The sequence below is a fragment of the Pyrgilauda ruficollis genome, unplaced genomic scaffold (assembly GCF_017590135.1).
Source record: "Pyrgilauda ruficollis isolate IOZ18807 unplaced genomic scaffold, ASM1759013v1 scaffold46, whole genome shotgun sequence".
Classification (NCBI taxonomy): domain Eukaryota; kingdom Metazoa; phylum Chordata; class Aves; order Passeriformes; family Passeridae; genus Pyrgilauda; species Pyrgilauda ruficollis.
Window position 1 is genome coordinate 3,847,484 of NW_024526155.1, and position 15,716 is coordinate 3,863,199.

The 15,716-nt window shown below is 57.2% G+C and overlaps 1 protein-coding gene across 1 annotated transcript; it reads left to right on the forward strand.

Moving 5' to 3' along the window:
• Positions 1–204: 204 nt before the first annotated feature.
• SRC (SRC proto-oncogene, non-receptor tyrosine kinase) lies at positions 205–15,479 on the forward strand. The gene is made up of 12 exons (XM_041478808.1): positions 205–268; positions 3,613–3,862; positions 4,034–4,133; positions 7,883–7,981; positions 8,732–8,835; positions 10,026–10,175; positions 10,413–10,568; positions 10,730–10,909; positions 10,990–11,066; positions 11,432–11,585; positions 11,716–11,847; positions 12,195–15,479. Exons 2-12 carry the CDS (start codon positions 3,622–3,624, stop codon positions 12,401–12,403), a joined length of 1,602 nt encoding a protein of 533 aa, XP_041334742.1. The 5' UTR covers positions 205–268; positions 3,613–3,621; the 3' UTR covers positions 12,404–15,479.
• Positions 15,480–15,716: the final 237 nt, after the last annotated feature.

Sequence of the window (15,716 nt, forward strand, 5' to 3'; positions counted from 1 at the left end):
CATCCCCAGTGGGGTTGATGAAGTGGAGCAGAGAATCATCCATCCCCTCTTCACACAGAGAGCGGTGTGAGCCCGAGGGGTGGTGATGAGGAGGAGGAGGGGGATGCAGGCAGCCCTGGGCCCTGGGCCGTGGCGGGGCGGAGGGTGTCGGGGCGCGGGGGTGCCGCGGTGCTGACGCTCCCTCTCCTCGCAGGCTGCGGCGGGAGCCGAGCTGAGCTCTCCGGCAGCCCCTCCCCAGCCCGCGGCGAGGCTGCAGCCGAAAGCACCGGTAAGACATCGCCGATGGCCCGGGCAGCGGGGACCCGGCTGCTTTTCCTTCTGGGGGGGCTCGGGGTGCTGTGCCGGCCCTGGAGCATCCCGGGCTGGCTGCGGCTGCGGAGGGCACAGCCCTGCGCGGGTGCTCCCGGCCCGGGCGGCACAGCCGAGGCCCCGCAGCTCATGCCATGCCCGTGGTGGTTCTGCTGTGCCGCTGGCAGTGCCCCCCGAGCGGAAGGCAGGAGTTCCTGCAGGCTGCGACGTGCCCGGGGTGCTAATCCCCGCCGCAGGAAAGCTGCCTGCCGAGCTCAAGGAGCGCTGGCCGTGCTCCAGCCCTCTGCACAAGCCCTGGCAGGGGGAGAGGGGCAGTCCTGCTGAAAGGCAAGGCCCTGGCCGGGATGATTAGCGATGCTGAGCCCCCATCCCAGCATTGTCAGCTGTGAAAAGCACGGCAGCAGGGCAAAATCCCACTGGGCATCAGCCAGGCTGCCCTGGCTGGGTGCTGGTGGTGCTGAGCATCCCTGCAGCCTGCTGCGTGTGGAAATGCTGTATTTATTAGACATAAATTCATTAGACATATACACAGCATAGCTCCTGGCAATGGGTGTTTTTTGCAGTCTGGCTGCCGTCCCACAGCTCCCAGTGATGCTGCTGGGGTGTGCTGGGAGCACCACACTTCCTCCTCTGCCCTTTGACTCCAGGTGGGGAGGGTTCATTGGCGGCTGTGCCCGAGGCAGGGGGGTCTCTCCCTGGTGCCTCCCGAGGACCTGAGTGCACAGCACATTCCTGCTGTCATTAATCACTCCTTTGCCAGGCTCTTGCACAACCCTGTGTTCTCCCGGGGGAATCTGCACCCTTTCCTTTCCGGCTGCCAAGGGGGTGTGGGAGCTGCAAGGGTTTTCTCAGGCCCCTCTCCTCACTAGGGACAGGTGCAGAGCCACAGGGCTAAAGCCACATGGTCGTGTAGGCTGAGTTGCCTGGGACTCAGAGTGGGGATGGTGCGAGGCTGCCAGTGCCCCTGGGCACAGTTTGGGGTTGCCAGCCTGTGTTCTGCACTGGCCACATTGAAGTCAGAGTGTAGGTATTTAGATGCAAAGCAACAGGAGAGCTTGGAGTGGGGCTCTGCAGCCCCTTCCCCAGAGAGCTGTGGGCTCGTGCCTCCTCCTCCTCCTCCTCCTCCTCCATGTTTGGCTCTTGCAGCCAAAGCCCTGCCAGAGCATCGTGTCCCAGTGACCAGCAGATCCAGCAGAGCCCTTGCCTGGGAGGGTCAGACCCCCAGTGCAGGGTGGGGGCTCTCCCTGCCCAAACTGCTGCATGAGGAGGGATGAACTGGCCAGGACACACCTGGAAGTTGCACATCCTGTGCCCACAGGCTCAGAGGTGTGAAGGTGAGGACTCCCCTGTTTTAGGGAAGTGCCTGGGGGATCCCCTGTCCCCTCTCTGTGCTCTGCTTCTATCTAATCTCTGGGCACATTGACTGTTTTATACCTTGATTTCCTCAGCACGCTGATGAATAATTTTCTGACCCAGGCTCACCTGTGTCCCCAGAGTGCTGCTAAATCCACCACCCTGGCTGGGGTGTTTTCCTGCCGGGGGAAGTGCTGCTTCCAGGGGAAACTCTGAGCAGCTGTACTCTTGCTCACTGTCCCGTGGGGAGTCACAAGCCACACGGTCACAGCCCTGCCATGCTCCCACTTTTCTCCTTGCACTGCCACTGGCATCCTGGGAGCCCCAGCGGGTGCCAGAGCCCCGGGCAGAGGTGAGCAAGGGGCTGGCTGGGGACAAGGGAGGTGGGGGCTCCTTGTCATCACTCCTCAGGTCTTGCTCTCTCCTACTGCATCAAGCTTTTAAAGTGCATTTATTTATGGACAGACTCCTTCCCCTTGGCTGCAGGATCTGCCTCTGGATTGGCAGCAGTGACCATTTGCAAGTCCAAAGCTTTTATTTGACCCTTATTTGCTCTGAGACCCCCAAAGCCTGGCACAGATATGGGTGGACTGAGTCCTGTGGCAGATAGAGGCATGGTCCCTCCTCATCACCTGCATCCACAGGAGGAAGGAGAGCTCTGCTGCTCACTGGGGTGGCTGCTGGAGTCATACCCAGCGCAAAAAAATCAGTTTATTACATTTCCCAAACCAAGGCAGGATCTGAGCCTGCCGGCATGGGTCACACAAGGACACTGCTGGTCCTCTGTGCAGTGTGGGAGCTGGAAAGCAGTAGATGGAAATTGTGTCTTTTGGGAAATAAGCCCTGATCGTCAGTCAGAGGCCTTGCTGTGGGAGGGGAGCTGAGGGGAACAGGGAGCAGCTTGTGCCTGGCACCCCTAAGCTTTCCCACAGCAAGAGCCAAGGCTTTGCCCCAGTGACACTGGGGCTGTGCAGGCTGCTGGGCTGCCCATGGCTCTGGGGAGCTCAGCCTAAGCTTCTCTCCAAAGCTGGGCTAGAAAAATCCTCTGCTGGATGAGGCTGAGCCCCCCAAAGCCTCACGGATGGCTGTGTCCAGGTCTGCACCCTGTGGGCAGCAGCTGCCTCCTCTGCTGCTTCCCTGCTTGTTTTCTTATCAGAGATACTCTCCTCCCTGCTTGTCTCCACCTCCCTTTTCCCTCCTGCCATGCATCTAGCCTAAATATTTCCTTCCATAGCTTCAGGACACTGCTGGGTATCCTGCCATCTTTAGAGACTGCAAATAATTCCCTGCCTTCATTTATGTCATTACCTTGAAGGTATTTATAGAGTGTGGTCTTGAGTGGAAAGGAAGGCTATATATAAACTATTTGACTATATATAAAGGCGAGATCCCTTGGTCCTTAGCTGCAAACTGCCTAAAACTGCTCTTGATTTAAACTTTTATCCTGTTGGCTGCATGCTTTGGACTTCAAAGGTCCGTCTTCACTACTTTAATCCCCATCCTGGTAGAATCTCATGTGTAGGAGGAAACACGTGGGGACTGAGCTGTGTCCCACGGCAGGTGCCTGGCCCCAGAGCTGCCACAGTCTCAGCACAGGTCCAGGTTCCATGCTCAGCATCTTTGCTCTGCACTCCCACGGCTCAGCGTACTTCCCTCTGCTCCCAAAGCATGTCCTGGCAGTTTCACTGGCTGCTCTGGCCACACAGGAGGTGTCTCCATGTTAATGAGGGGCAGTGGTATCCCAGGGCAAGGGCAGGATGGCCAGACTGCCCAGCAGCTGCTGCTTGAACAGACTCCAGAGGTTGTTTCGTTTCCTGGTGGGCAGGCATCTGTCACTCCAGCCCTGGGAAACAACTTCTTCTTAACAACAATAATTACAACAATAATTACAACAATAACAATAATAATAATAATAATAATAATGATAGAATCCCCTCTTGTGTCCTCCAGCCCGGGACCATGGGGAGCAGCAAGAGCAAGCCCAAAGACCCCAGCCAGCGCCGGCGCAGCCTGGAGCCCGCGGAGAACACCCACCATGGGGGTTACCCAGCCTCGCAGACACCCAGCAAGGCGGCTGCTCCCGACGCCCACCGCACCCCCAGCCGCTCCTTCGGGACCATGGCTGCTGAATCCAAGCTCTTTGGGGGCTTCAACACCTCTGACACGGTCACCTCGCCGCAGCGTGCCGGGGCACTGGCTGGTCCGTGGGGCTGGGGCTCGCCGGGGTGGGGTCGTGCTGGGTTTGTGTCCAGCTTCTTGGGGTTTTGGGTTTTTGAGGGACTCTGGGCTTGGGGGAGAATCAGCCAGTGGGAGGATGGTGGGAGGGGAGTGTCCCTGTGGCTGTGCCCCTCCTGAGTGCCCTTTGTCACAGGGGGAGTCACCACCTTCGTAGCCCTCTACGACTACGAGTCCCGCACGGAAACAGACTTGTCCTTCAAGAAGGGAGAGCGCCTGCAAATCGTCAACAACACGTGAGTGTCCCTGCAGCCAAGCCCACGGGCTGAGCTGTCACCTCTGCCCCTGCTGTGGAGCCCCCGGCCCAGCCTGGCAGGACCAGCAGTCCCAGGGGTGGGTGCTCAGAGGGATGTGCCAAATGCACACGGACACAGTGACTTGTCCAAGGACACTGACACTGAGAGCAGTCATTTGCCTGCTTCCTCATCCTCCTGACCCTGCTGTTGGTCACTGTGGCCTCACAGCCTTGTCACCAAGCCATGTCCCCTCTTTGCTGGCCATTCTGTGCCCTCCAGCACAAAGCCATGTCCCCATCAGTCCTGTCCCCATCCATGCTCAGCTCCCTCTTGTTAGCCTGGACACATCCCTCAGCTCCATGGGTGCTTTTCCCTGTGCTTGTATGCTGTCTCTGGTCTCAGCTTCTCTCCTGACTCTTCTTTCTCTCCCTCCATGCTGTCGTTTAGGAGAAAAGTGGATGTCAGGTGTGTATTGCACATTCTTACTGTTATTATAAATGACCTAAATGATCAAAGCCTGTCTGCTGCCCACTTGAGGGCAAGTTGGATGGAGCAGGGCTGGGAGGAGATGGTTTCCAGATGGTTTTGTGGTTGGTTGCATTTGTCCTCTCTGAGTGACCAGAACAGAGCAGGGAGTCCCTTCCCATGCTGGGGAAATGTTCCATCCAGAGCTGTGTCTGCACCTGGGAGCTCTGAACCCATCCCCTTTCCTTGTCCATGTGTGGCTCCCCTCTGCACTCTCTTTCCAGCTGGCTCTTCGCTCCCCCATGCCCTTTGTATTTTTCTTTTGCATTTTTTAATTTTACTTTTATATTTCATGAGTGGCTCTGCTGATTCAAGTATTTCCACAGGAGTCTGACCCCCTGGTTTGCTCCCCGTCCATCGTGTGCAGGGCAGCATGGCCAGCTGGAAGATGCTCCTAAAAGTGATCCTGTACTAACCCCGTGTGTGGTCTGTCCTGACAGGAGGCACACACAGTCCAGAGCCTGGCTGGCAGAGCCAATGTCCCCAGTGTCCCCAGCTGTGGAGCTGCCACAGGGTCCCGAGGGTCTGCAGCTCCTGCTCCCCCTCCACTGCTGCCTTCCAACCTGGGCACCCAAAGCAGCAAAGTCAAAGGGTGGAAAGACAAGGGAACGTCCCAGGAGTGAGATTTCTCCTGCAGTGCTTGGGCAGTGTGGCTCAAACATGTTTTCAATCTGATCCTTGTTCTCATTGTTCCAGTGCTGTTTATTAATGGTGGTTTGTTTCATCTATGAAGCCTGGGATGTGCAGCGTTTCAACATTGCAGGAAAAGCCTGAATTTGGGAGTTTTGGTGCTTCTTAATTTAAGTCTCAGCAGTGGGTGAGCCCCATGCTTGAGTTCTGCTTTCTGTTGCAAAGTGAGCTCTGTCTGTGGGGGTGCAGATCAGGCCTGTATATGAGGGTTTTTCTTTTCACCTTTTATCAGTTCTGGGGTTTCCACACTTTTTTTTTCCCCTCTACTGCTATTTGTCAAAGGCTCAGTCAGAAGGAAGGCTCAGTCTGTGATGGGCTCTGCAGCATCCTGGGGAGCAAAGGCTTTTTTTGGTGACACAGTCCTTTGGTGGAGGATGCAGGATGTAGCTGCCAACCTTCCCAGTGCCTGTGTGGGTGAGATGTCCACAGGGACAGAGGTGGTGGAGGAAGTTGGGAGTTTGTGCAGTGCTCAGGGGTGAATCACTCTTCTCAGTGACCTCCCAGAGATGCTCTCACAGTCTGGGAACAGCTCGGGCTGCTGCACTTTGGGGACAGCAACAGACAGATGTGTGATGTCCCCTTCCTCTGGTCTCCCTGGCAGGACAGTCCCTGGAGCTGCAGGGAGGGGACTTGGGTTCAGCCCAGGGACATGGGTTCAGCCCACTTGTGCTGGGCACAGTGAGAGCCCATGGCCAGGGTGGCTTTGCAGGGTGGCAGCAGGTTTTGGCTGCTCTGACGGGGCTGGGGTTGCTCAGGGTGAGATGAGAAGCCTCCACATCGCTCACCTCCCTGCTCTGGGTCATCCTACCAGTCCACCCAGTGCAGAAAGGCTCTTGTGGTACCATTTCCAGTGGGAAGAAGTCTCCTCCCAGCCAGCAGGCAGCCAGCTGGGATGTGGTGGGATATTTTGGGTAAGATTGTGCAGGGAATTGTTGAAATGCTTTGTTTTGATGATGATGATTATTATTATTTTTTTTCCCCACTGAGACATTTTTGGAATAGTTTGTTTTACTGAATTCCCAGCTTGTAGCCTTGCAGCCCAAGCTGGAATAAAGCCACAAGTCAAAAGCTGGGCATTTTTCAAGCAGATGTTTACTATGGTGCTGTGGGAAAGGAGCCCAACCAGCCTCCTGTCCCCTTCAGAGCCACCTCAGTAAAGGTGACTGAGGCAACAGCCCTGGCTGAGGAGCACAAGCTGCCTGCCACGAGGTGTGCTGGGGCTGGAAGAAGCTAAAATGTCATCCAGGGCTGCTGTGAGGCTGTTCCAGGGGCAGAGCCCAGCTCTGTGAGTAGGAAGAGACGCCTGGAAGGTCCCCACCATCCCCACCAAGTGACACCATCACGGGGAGCTGGGGGCTGTGTCTGGGTTATCCCAGTGCTTTGAAGCATCACTGGTTTAGCTGGGAAAAGCACGGGTCACAAGCAGCTGGTGAGTCTGAAGCAAGGACAGAGGTTCACACGTCTGCAGGGTCAGGGATGGGTCTGGATGTGGTCTGGTGTTCCTTGTAGTGGTGGCTGAGGTTGTTGGTGTTTTTCTGTAGCTTGTTTGTGGAGGTTGTCCTGCCAAGTTCCTGTATCCTTATGGGGCTGTTCCCACGAATCTGCACTTTCCCCGTAGCCTCGTCTCCCTTGTGGTCAGGATGAATTCAATGGCTGTCTTTGATGGGCAAAAAGATGCAGGTGGTGGGAGGAAAAGCCCTGCTGTCCACAGGAAGGGGAAGCCACCTCCTGCCGTCCTCTTGTTCTTCTCTATTTGTTGTCCTTTCCAGCCCCGTCCGGAGCAGGAGCCGGCGGGAAGGAGGGCAGAGCACCCTCCAGCTCCTGGGGACATGCCTGGGGCCACTGTGCCCGGGGCAGGAGGGCTGGCTGGTGGCTCAGCCGCGGGTTTTTAGGGACAAGGAGCCTCACTCGTGGCTGTGCAGGCACAGCCCTCGCTGGGGCAGCAGGAGGCTCGGGGTCGGGTGCAGCCGTGCAGGGGCTGTGGCTGGGACACCCGGGCTGGACAGATCCCGCTGCATCCAGGCTGGACACCACAGACGGGCAGGGCTCAGCCCCTGCCCAAACCTCAGCCCTGTCCTGCTGCTTTTCTGCAGCCTGTGTTTAACTAACTCCCTTGGGTTCTCCTGCTTCCATTTTCAATCGCTGCCATCATTCTGTCGCTGCTCCTCGTTTCCTGTCCCTCCCCTTGCCTGCTGCTCCCTGCTGCCAGGACCCCCAGTGCCTCCCAGCCTCCAGCCAGAAACCCTTCCCATTCAGGTGGCTCTAAAGGTGTTTTGGCTTGCTGGCTGCCCTGCCTGATTCGGGCGTAAAGCATTCCCTATTGGAGGGGTTGCCGCAGGAGCCAGAGCTCACCCAAACAGAGGCAGGGCAGGGGCTGGCAGCAGGAGCTCTCTGGCTGGGGTCTGGCTGCGGGGCTGCACCTTTTCCCAGTGGGGCTCTGTGCTGGCTCATCCTCCCCCGGTGCCTGTGGGCGGGTGAGGGGCTGGCTGGGGGGCTCCTGGCTTCACACTGAGTGTGTTTTGGTTCTCTTGCAGGGAAGGTGACTGGTGGCTGGCTCATTCCCTCACTACAGGACAGACGGGCTACATCCCCAGTAACTATGTCGCGCCCTCAGACTCCATCCAGGCTGAAGAGTAATTGCCATCTTTTAGACAGTTTATAGACAAGTGATAGCAAACACACCCGAGCACTCCCCCTCCACCCCTGCCCCGCTCCTGGGAGAAACTCCCAAGCCCTCTGGGTTTTTCCTTTTTGTTAGTTTTCCCCTCTGAATGTACAAACCAGCCTTTCTTTAAGGCCATAAGTGCAGTGCTACAGTGTGCTTGCATGGTGGAGGGTGTGTGGTGGCATAGCAGGGCTGTGGGTGCTTTTGCTCTGGTTTTTATGGAGAGCCTGCAGAAAAGGTTCCAGGGAGATCTCATTGCAGCCTTCCAGAACTTAAAGGGGATTCTGAAAAAGAGAGAGATGTTTTACATGGCCAGAGAGGCCTGTGAAAGGACAAGGGGGGATGTTCTTAAACTAAACGAGGAGAGATTTAGATTAGATGTTAGGAAAAAATTCTTTACCCGGTGGATGGTGAGACACTGGCACAGGTTGCCCAGCATGGCTGCCCCATCCCTGGCAGTGTTCAGGGCCAGTTTGGATGGGCTTTGACTAACCTGGTCTAGTTGAAGGTGTGGCAGGAGGGTTCCAACCCCTGTGGCAGGGAGGCGATGCCCAGCCCAGGCTGTATGGGGATGTGGCACACTCCGAGGTGCCCGAGCCCAGACACAGCCCCTGGTCTCCCAAACCTGCAGTGGGTGGGCCAGAGCTGAGCCCCCTGCTTTGGGCAGGCAGTGGAGGGGGGTAGTGCCAGGGGCTGAGGCAGTGCCTTTGTCCTGCAGGTGGTATTTTGGGAAGATCACTCGCCGGGAGTCCGAGCGGCTGCTGCTCAACCCCGAAAACCCTCGAGGGACCTTCCTGGTCCGGGAGAGCGAGACCACGAAAGGTGAGCAGGGCTGGGGGCGTTGCTGGCCTGGAGGAGACCCTCTCTGGGGGATGTGGGGGTACCCTGAGTCCCCTCAGTGTCTGCTGCTGGTCTCCAGGGAGCCAGTGCTGATGTGGCCATCACACCACCAGTGACACGCCTGTGCCAAAGGCACTGTTACACCACTGAGCCCGTGGGCTGGAGGGATGTGGCCACTTCTCTCCCACCACTGCCCACCCAGTGAGCCCCCTTCTCAGAGGTGGTTCAGCTCCTGGCAGGGTGGAAGCCAGGGGTCTCACCAACTCTGGCAAGACCACCAGGCAGGATGGTCTCTTTTCCTGGTTTTTATTTTGTTGTTTTTGGTTTATTTGGCTGGGTTTTTGTACACCCCCAACTAGATTATTTTTTTGTTTCTCCTGGTCCATGTATAGTGACAAAATCTTGAACACATGCTTCCTGGGCAGCCAGGCTGAGGGAATGATGACCTTTAGTCCTTTCAAGTCTGACACTTCTGAATGTGCAAGTTGTGATCTTTGAGGTTTGACTGCCTGAGGATGTTTCTTACCTGGTTTAGTTTGGCTCCAAATGCACCTTTGGGAAAAGCTCCTTGATGTTCCTTTCTGGTTTTATGCCTTGAACTTATCACTATTTGTTTTATTCTGATGGAAGTAGCTTCTTCAAGCAGCAGCATAAATCTTGCCCTCTGCTGTGTGTGGCCCCAGCAACACTGTTCTCATGTGGGCAGAGCAGAGCCAAACTCCTGAAGTGATGCCTATGGTGGGACTTGTGCAGGAGGGAACTGGGCCCACCAGCCCCTTAGCTCCTCCCTGAGACACTGAGGAGTTGTTGGTCAGCAGCTCCCCCCAGCCTGGCTCTGCCTGCTCCTCTCCCCTTGTTAGCACATCCCATAGGATGGCTGCTGGCACAGCTGCTGTGCTGGCAGAGGGCAGCTGGAGGTTGTGATGGTGTGGCATGGCTGTAGCTGGGGGGTGTGTGCCATTCCTCCCTGGCACCTGGTGCCAGCTGGTGCAGCCAGGAGCTGCTCCCCATCCTGTGCTTTTGGGTGAAGGCAGCACCTCCGTGCCCAGTCCTGCCTCTCCCATGCAGTGGGGGGGATTCCTGCTCCCAGTCCTGCTCCCACCCGCAGCAGGACCCCATGGGGAGCACTCATCCATGGCACATCCCCTGCAGCCTGTCTGTCCTGCCCACAGGTGCCTACTGCCTCTCAGTGTCCGACTTTGACAACGCCAAGGGGCTCAACGTGAAGCACTACAAGATCCGCAAGCTGGACAGCGGCGGCTTCTACATCACCTCCCGCACCCAGTTCAACAGCCTGCAGCAGCTGGTGGCCTACTACTCCAGTGGGTAGCCATGTGGGTCCCCTTGGGGTCTGGCTGGCACCCTGGGTGCTGTCCCTGCCCTCGCTACTGGGGGGCACCAAAGCAGCTGTGTGGGACTGTGCTGAAAAGCTGGGGTTCAGGGCAGAGGGAGAGGGTTGGGTATGGGTCCCCAGGGTGTTTCCAGGAAAGCTGTGGGATAAGGACATCGCATGCCTAAGTACCCAGGTGTCACCCTGCTGTTGTCCCTTCCCGTGCCAGAACATGCTGATGGCCTCTGCCACCGTCTCACCAACATCTGCCCCACGTCCAAGCCCCAGACCCAAGGCCTTGCCAAGGACGCCTGGGAAATCCCCCGGGAATCGCTGCGTCTGGAGGTCAAGCTGGGACAGGGCTGCTTCGGAGAGGTGTGGATGGGTAAGGACCATTCCCACCCTGCTGTCCCCTCCGTGTCACCACCTGCATCCTGTCCGCCACCATTGGCAGATGCCTGGAGCTGGTGGTGGGGTAGGGAGCAGGGAAGGGACACAGCCCCCTGCCCCACACGTGTGTCCTGAGCAGTGTGTCCTGTGCCACAGGGACCTGGAATGGCACCACCCGGGTGGCCATCAAGACACTGAAGCCTGGCACCATGTCCCCAGAGGCCTTCCTGCAGGAAGCCCAGGTCATGAAGAAGCTCCGACACGAGAAGCTGGTTCAGCTCTACGCTGTGGTGTCAGAGGAGCCCATTTACATTGTCACTGAGTACATGAGCAAGGGTGAGCACGGGAGGGACACCGAGGGGGCAGCTGAGGGGCCCTGCTCCTCTGGATTGCTCTCACCATGGTCTTCCTCACAGGGAGCCTCCTGGACTTCCTGAAGGGTGAGATGGGCAAGTACCTGCGGCTGCCCCAGCTCGTGGATATGGCTGCTCAGGTGGGTTTGCACATCCCTGGGCCTCCCTCATTCCTTGTGGGGACGCTGGCTGCCTGAGCCCCTCACTGGGCTGACAGTGGTCAGGCACTGGGGTGCTCTGCAGCCTCGCTTGGGTGGGTGCCACTGTTGGGTCTCACCCCAGAGCGGGGTTGCACTCTGGGACCATAATTTTGCCCATTCCTGTTGCTGCCAGATCTCCCTGGCCAGCAAACCCAAGTCTGCATGGCATTTCTTGAGCAGCTGGTGTTTCCCACACCTCAGCTGGGTCCCACTGCAGGTCTGTTCCCCTCAGTGGTGCCAGGCTCTCCCCGGGGACCCTTGTGTCATCCTGTCAGCCACAGTGCCCCATGTGCTGGTCCCCACAGATCGCATCGGGCATGGCCTATGTGGAGAGGATGAACTATGTCCACCGGGACCTACGGGCAGCCAACATCCTGGTGGGGGAGAACCTGGTGTGCAAAGTGGCTGATTTTGGCTTGGCACGACTCATCGAGGACAATGAGTACACGGCTCGGCAAGGTGCGTGCCCAGGGCTGCTGCCACTGGAGCAATGGCCACTGGTCCCATGGTGTGTTGTGCCTGGAGCCAGCCCATGGCTCTGGTTGCTCGGGGGCCCTGGAGGCACCCCCTCACCCTGCTCTCCATCCAGGTGCAAAGTTCCCCATCAAGTGGACGGCCCCTGAAGCAGCTCTGTACGGCAGGTTTACCATCAAGTCAGACGTCTGGTCCTTTGGCATCCTCTTGACCGAGCTGACCACCAAGGGCAGAGTGCCATACCCAGGTGAGGGCTGGCACTTGCTGGCACAGGCCCTGTCCCCATTGTGGTGTCCAACACCAGCTGTCCATGCTCAGTGCTTGCCCTGAGCTGCCTCTTCCCAGGTTGGATCCTGCCCCACCAGGGTGAGCAGATATTGGCCAGGATGCAGCATCCCAGTCACCCTGTCCTGCTCTAATGTCTGAGCAAGGTGACAGGGACAAGTGCTGCTAGGCCAGGGGTCCCTCTCTCCCTGGGTCACTGGGATTGCCCCTAAGGCGTATCCTGGCACAGCACCCGTGGTGTCCCCTCGGGGACAGTCAGGGTGCAGGCCTGGCTCTGATCAATGCCATGTCTCCTCTGGCTGCACGCAGGGATGGTGAACCGGGAGGTGCTGGACCAGGTGGAGCGGGGGTACCGCATGCCCTGCCCGCCCGAGTGCCCCGAGTCCCTGCACGACCTCATGTGCCAGTGCTGGCGGAAGGACCCGGAGGAGAGACCCACCTTCGAGTACCTGCAGGCTTTCCTGGAGGACTACTTCACCTCGACAGAGCCCCAGTACCAGCCTGGAGAGAACCTATAGATGTGAGGCTCCTCCTGGCACCAGGGACACTGCTGTCCTCACCATGGGGCACCGAGGGCTGGCCTCCCCAGCGAGGAGCTGTGTTTGTGGAGCAGCCCTGGAGCAGGACAGGGCACTATCTCCAGATGCAGCCAGGGGAGCCCCTGGGTTCCCCCATCGCTCATTAAGACTTGCAGCCCGTGTTTAACGAAGCGGCGCTGTTCTGCTGGCGAGAGGAGCCTGTGGGCACCAACAGAGCCAGCTCAGGAGGGCAAGCAGAGCATCTCCTGCCAAGAGACTTGGGTTTTGGGAGACTTTTCCCCCCACAGCTCTGGGGTGAGCCAGGAGGATTTGAGGGACAGCATCACCCCACCTCAGACACACGGTCCCAGTCTCCTGCAACCCCTTTCTAAATCAGCACAATTTTCCCTGCCCCTTCACCCTCCCCACCACCTCCCTCTTGGCTCCAGCTCTCCCAAGGGTGCTGGCAGAGATGTTTTGCCACAGGGATGTCACAATTCCAGGCTGGTTTGAATGGGGTGATGTGCCAGGGTGGTGGTGGCAGCATGGGATGACAGTAGAATTCTGGTGGTCCCTCTGGCCTCACCATGACCTTAAGGGCTGGTGGGTACTGGGACTCTGAAATGTGACAGCTCCAGGCTCTGGTGACCAACACTGTCCCATCAGGGCACCCAAGCACACAATCAAATCTTCCAGCTATGTCTGTTCCCCCAAGGGACACATCTTGCCTTTCTGGGGAGCAGAACTGGGGATACCAGCAGAGCCCTCACCCTGCAGTCCTTTGTCACACCACATGTTCCAGTCTTCCAGCCAGACCCTTGGGAAGTACCCGCCAGCCACCCTCGCCAGCTCTGCCACCAGCTTTCCCACCAGCAGAGTCCCCTGGGCTGGCCCTGTCACCAAATCCAGTGCCACTGTGGTGCTTGGGTGCATGGCCCATGTAGTGTTCTGGGTGTGGGAATGTTTTGGAGGAAGTACTCGACTTTCACAGATGGTTTTGTCCACCTGGTATGTTTTTAGCTGCCTTCCCTCTGCCCATTGTGTCTCAGCTTCCAGGCAGCAGTCCCCATGCAGCATCCCCAGCCACATTCCCCATCTGGAAGTGCTGTGCCACATTTGCATCCTCATCGCCCCTCTGCTCGCTCCCAAAGGCCTCGGCTGTGTCTCAGCTGTGGGTGGCTATTCCTGTCCAGCTTTGTCCCACACACATCCTGTGGGGCTGATCCCTGGTGTTGGCAAGGCGAGGCTCATCCCCTGCCCTCTCCCACCCAGCACCTGCTTGTACATAACCCTTGAGTGGTCCCTGCACCGTCCCAGACCTTGACTTCATTGCATGTGTCGGTTTTCCCTCTCCTGTGGCTGTACCCAGCTGGAAACCTTTCACCATGGTGGTTCACAAAGCTTCATTCCTTCACCTCCTGGGTCCCAGAGACCTGGGGGTCTTCAGCTGTCTTCAGATGCTCTCCTGGAGCACAAAGGGTTGGGGCTTGGGGGATGCTGTGGGGCAGGGGTGCTGGAGGGAAGGACCTGGAGAGGGGAGCCAGTGTCTGTGTCCTTCTCTCACTCCTCAGGCTTTCTGTGCCTCCCCATCATCCTTGGGATGGTGTTTGCCTCTGGCACAGCCTCCTTGCAGGCAGCAGACCCAACCCACCCCTCACCAGCCCCTGCCATGGAGCCAGTGTCCTACAAAAGCTGGGTGGGAGCCAAGCATGGGCAGGAGGTAGCCAAAACCCCTGCCCCAGATCCCCACCAGAGCAGGACCCAGGCAAGCCACTGCCTCTCACTCACTCACTCACTCCCACAGTGCCCTGGTGTGGTTTGACCCAGCCACTTATTTATGAACCAAGTACATGGTTGGTTGTTTGGTGGCTCCTTTTTTAATAGTAAAACTTTTAAAATCAGTTTGAACAGGCTCTCAAGCAGTATGGAGAGGACATACTAGCTTGAAGAGCAGCAGCTGGATAATGAATTTTTTTTTTTAAATTATTTTGGGAGTTGGAGCCTTTTCTCCCCCCTTTTCCTTTCCTAGCAGGTTTGCTGTGTTGGCATTTCTGCATTTGGGCAGGGACTCCCCAAACCTCAGTGTTCTGGGTCTTCCCATGTTTGCAGCCTTTTGGGATGGGCAGCTGCCACACATACCCTGTCCCATGGTAGCTGTTCCAAGAGGTGGCTTGTGCCATAGCTCTGCCTGAATTATACAAATCCCTATCCCTGGGAGAAACCTTTTACAGCTGTAACATGTGGAAGCCAGATTTGGTCTGGAAGCTGGGAAGAGAGAAGGCAAGCACACGTGTTAAGGTTTGGCCTTTGGTTGTCTGGCACGTGCAGGGCCTTGGGTGCAGCAGGACAGGAAGGCCAGTGCCGCATCTGGCTCTTCCCAGAGACAGCAGGTGCAAGGAGCACCCCGGGATGGCTGAATTCCCTCAGGCTTTCAGCAAGATGTGGTAACGGAGATGTGCTGGGGACACTTCAGGGCAGAAGGCAGTAAGGCAATCCCAGAGAAGCCCTCCTCCACGGGGCTGTGTGTCCACATGTCCGTGTGTCCATCCGTGTTCCTGTGCAGTGCTTGTGGTGGGACCCAGCGTCAGCGGAGTCACCACCACAGCCAGCGTGACCTGGGGGCCCTGGGAATGCAGAGCTTCCCCTCCATCATTCTGTCTGCCAACTTACCTTTTAAGCCAGTAAACTCCAGAGGGGAGCCCCCACCTAAGGATGCTCTTTGGCTTCCTGGGTCCATAAAACCCCACAAGTCATTCTCCTCTGCTGTTACCATTTTTTACACAGTCTTTTGTAAGATCTCCAACTGACTATGCAGAGAATGTGTGGATCTGTGTCTCTCTCCCCAGCTCCCCTCACTTCCTCACTTGCCTTTTTCGGTGTCTCAGTAAAATATTTAGGTTTTTTTGGGGTGTTTTTTTTTTTTTTTTTTTCTTTTTTGGATAATAATACAACTTTGGAAAAAAACCTGAAAAGGTCCAGCTTTTTGGGTGGTGGGGGGGTGGAGATGCTTTGAAACTCTAACGTTGATGTAAATACTTTGCTATTTGATAATTAAATACAAACAGACCTCACAAAACAGAAGTGTAGCTTGTGTATGACAGGACTTGTTAGCTCCTTAGCATCCCTGTTAGAGGAGCTGATGCTGCCTGGAGCCTGTGCAGTACCCATGTGAAGCTCCTGGTGCTTCAGACACTTTTTTTGGAAGATGCTTCTGGTGGGGCTTCTGTGCTGCTGGAGCCATTCCCCAGACAGGCTCGTGGCTCAGCACAGATCAGGGCCGTGTCTGGCATCTCCAGCAGTCCTGGAGGAAAAG

Excerpts from the sequence above, each read along its gene's own strand:
- SRC (XM_041478808.1), top strand. The coding sequence starts at position 3,622 with ATGGGGAGCAGCAAGAGCAAGCCCAAAGACCCCAGCCAGCGCCGGCGC. Across the intron at positions 8,836-10,025 it reads GGAGAGCGAGACCACGAAAG|GTGCCTACTGCCTCTCAGTG; the intron begins GTGAGCAGGGCT and ends TCCTGCCCACAG. Across the intron at positions 11,586-11,715 it reads TGAGTACACGGCTCGGCAAG|GTGCAAAGTTCCCCATCAAG; the intron begins GTGCGTGCCCAG and ends CTCTCCATCCAG.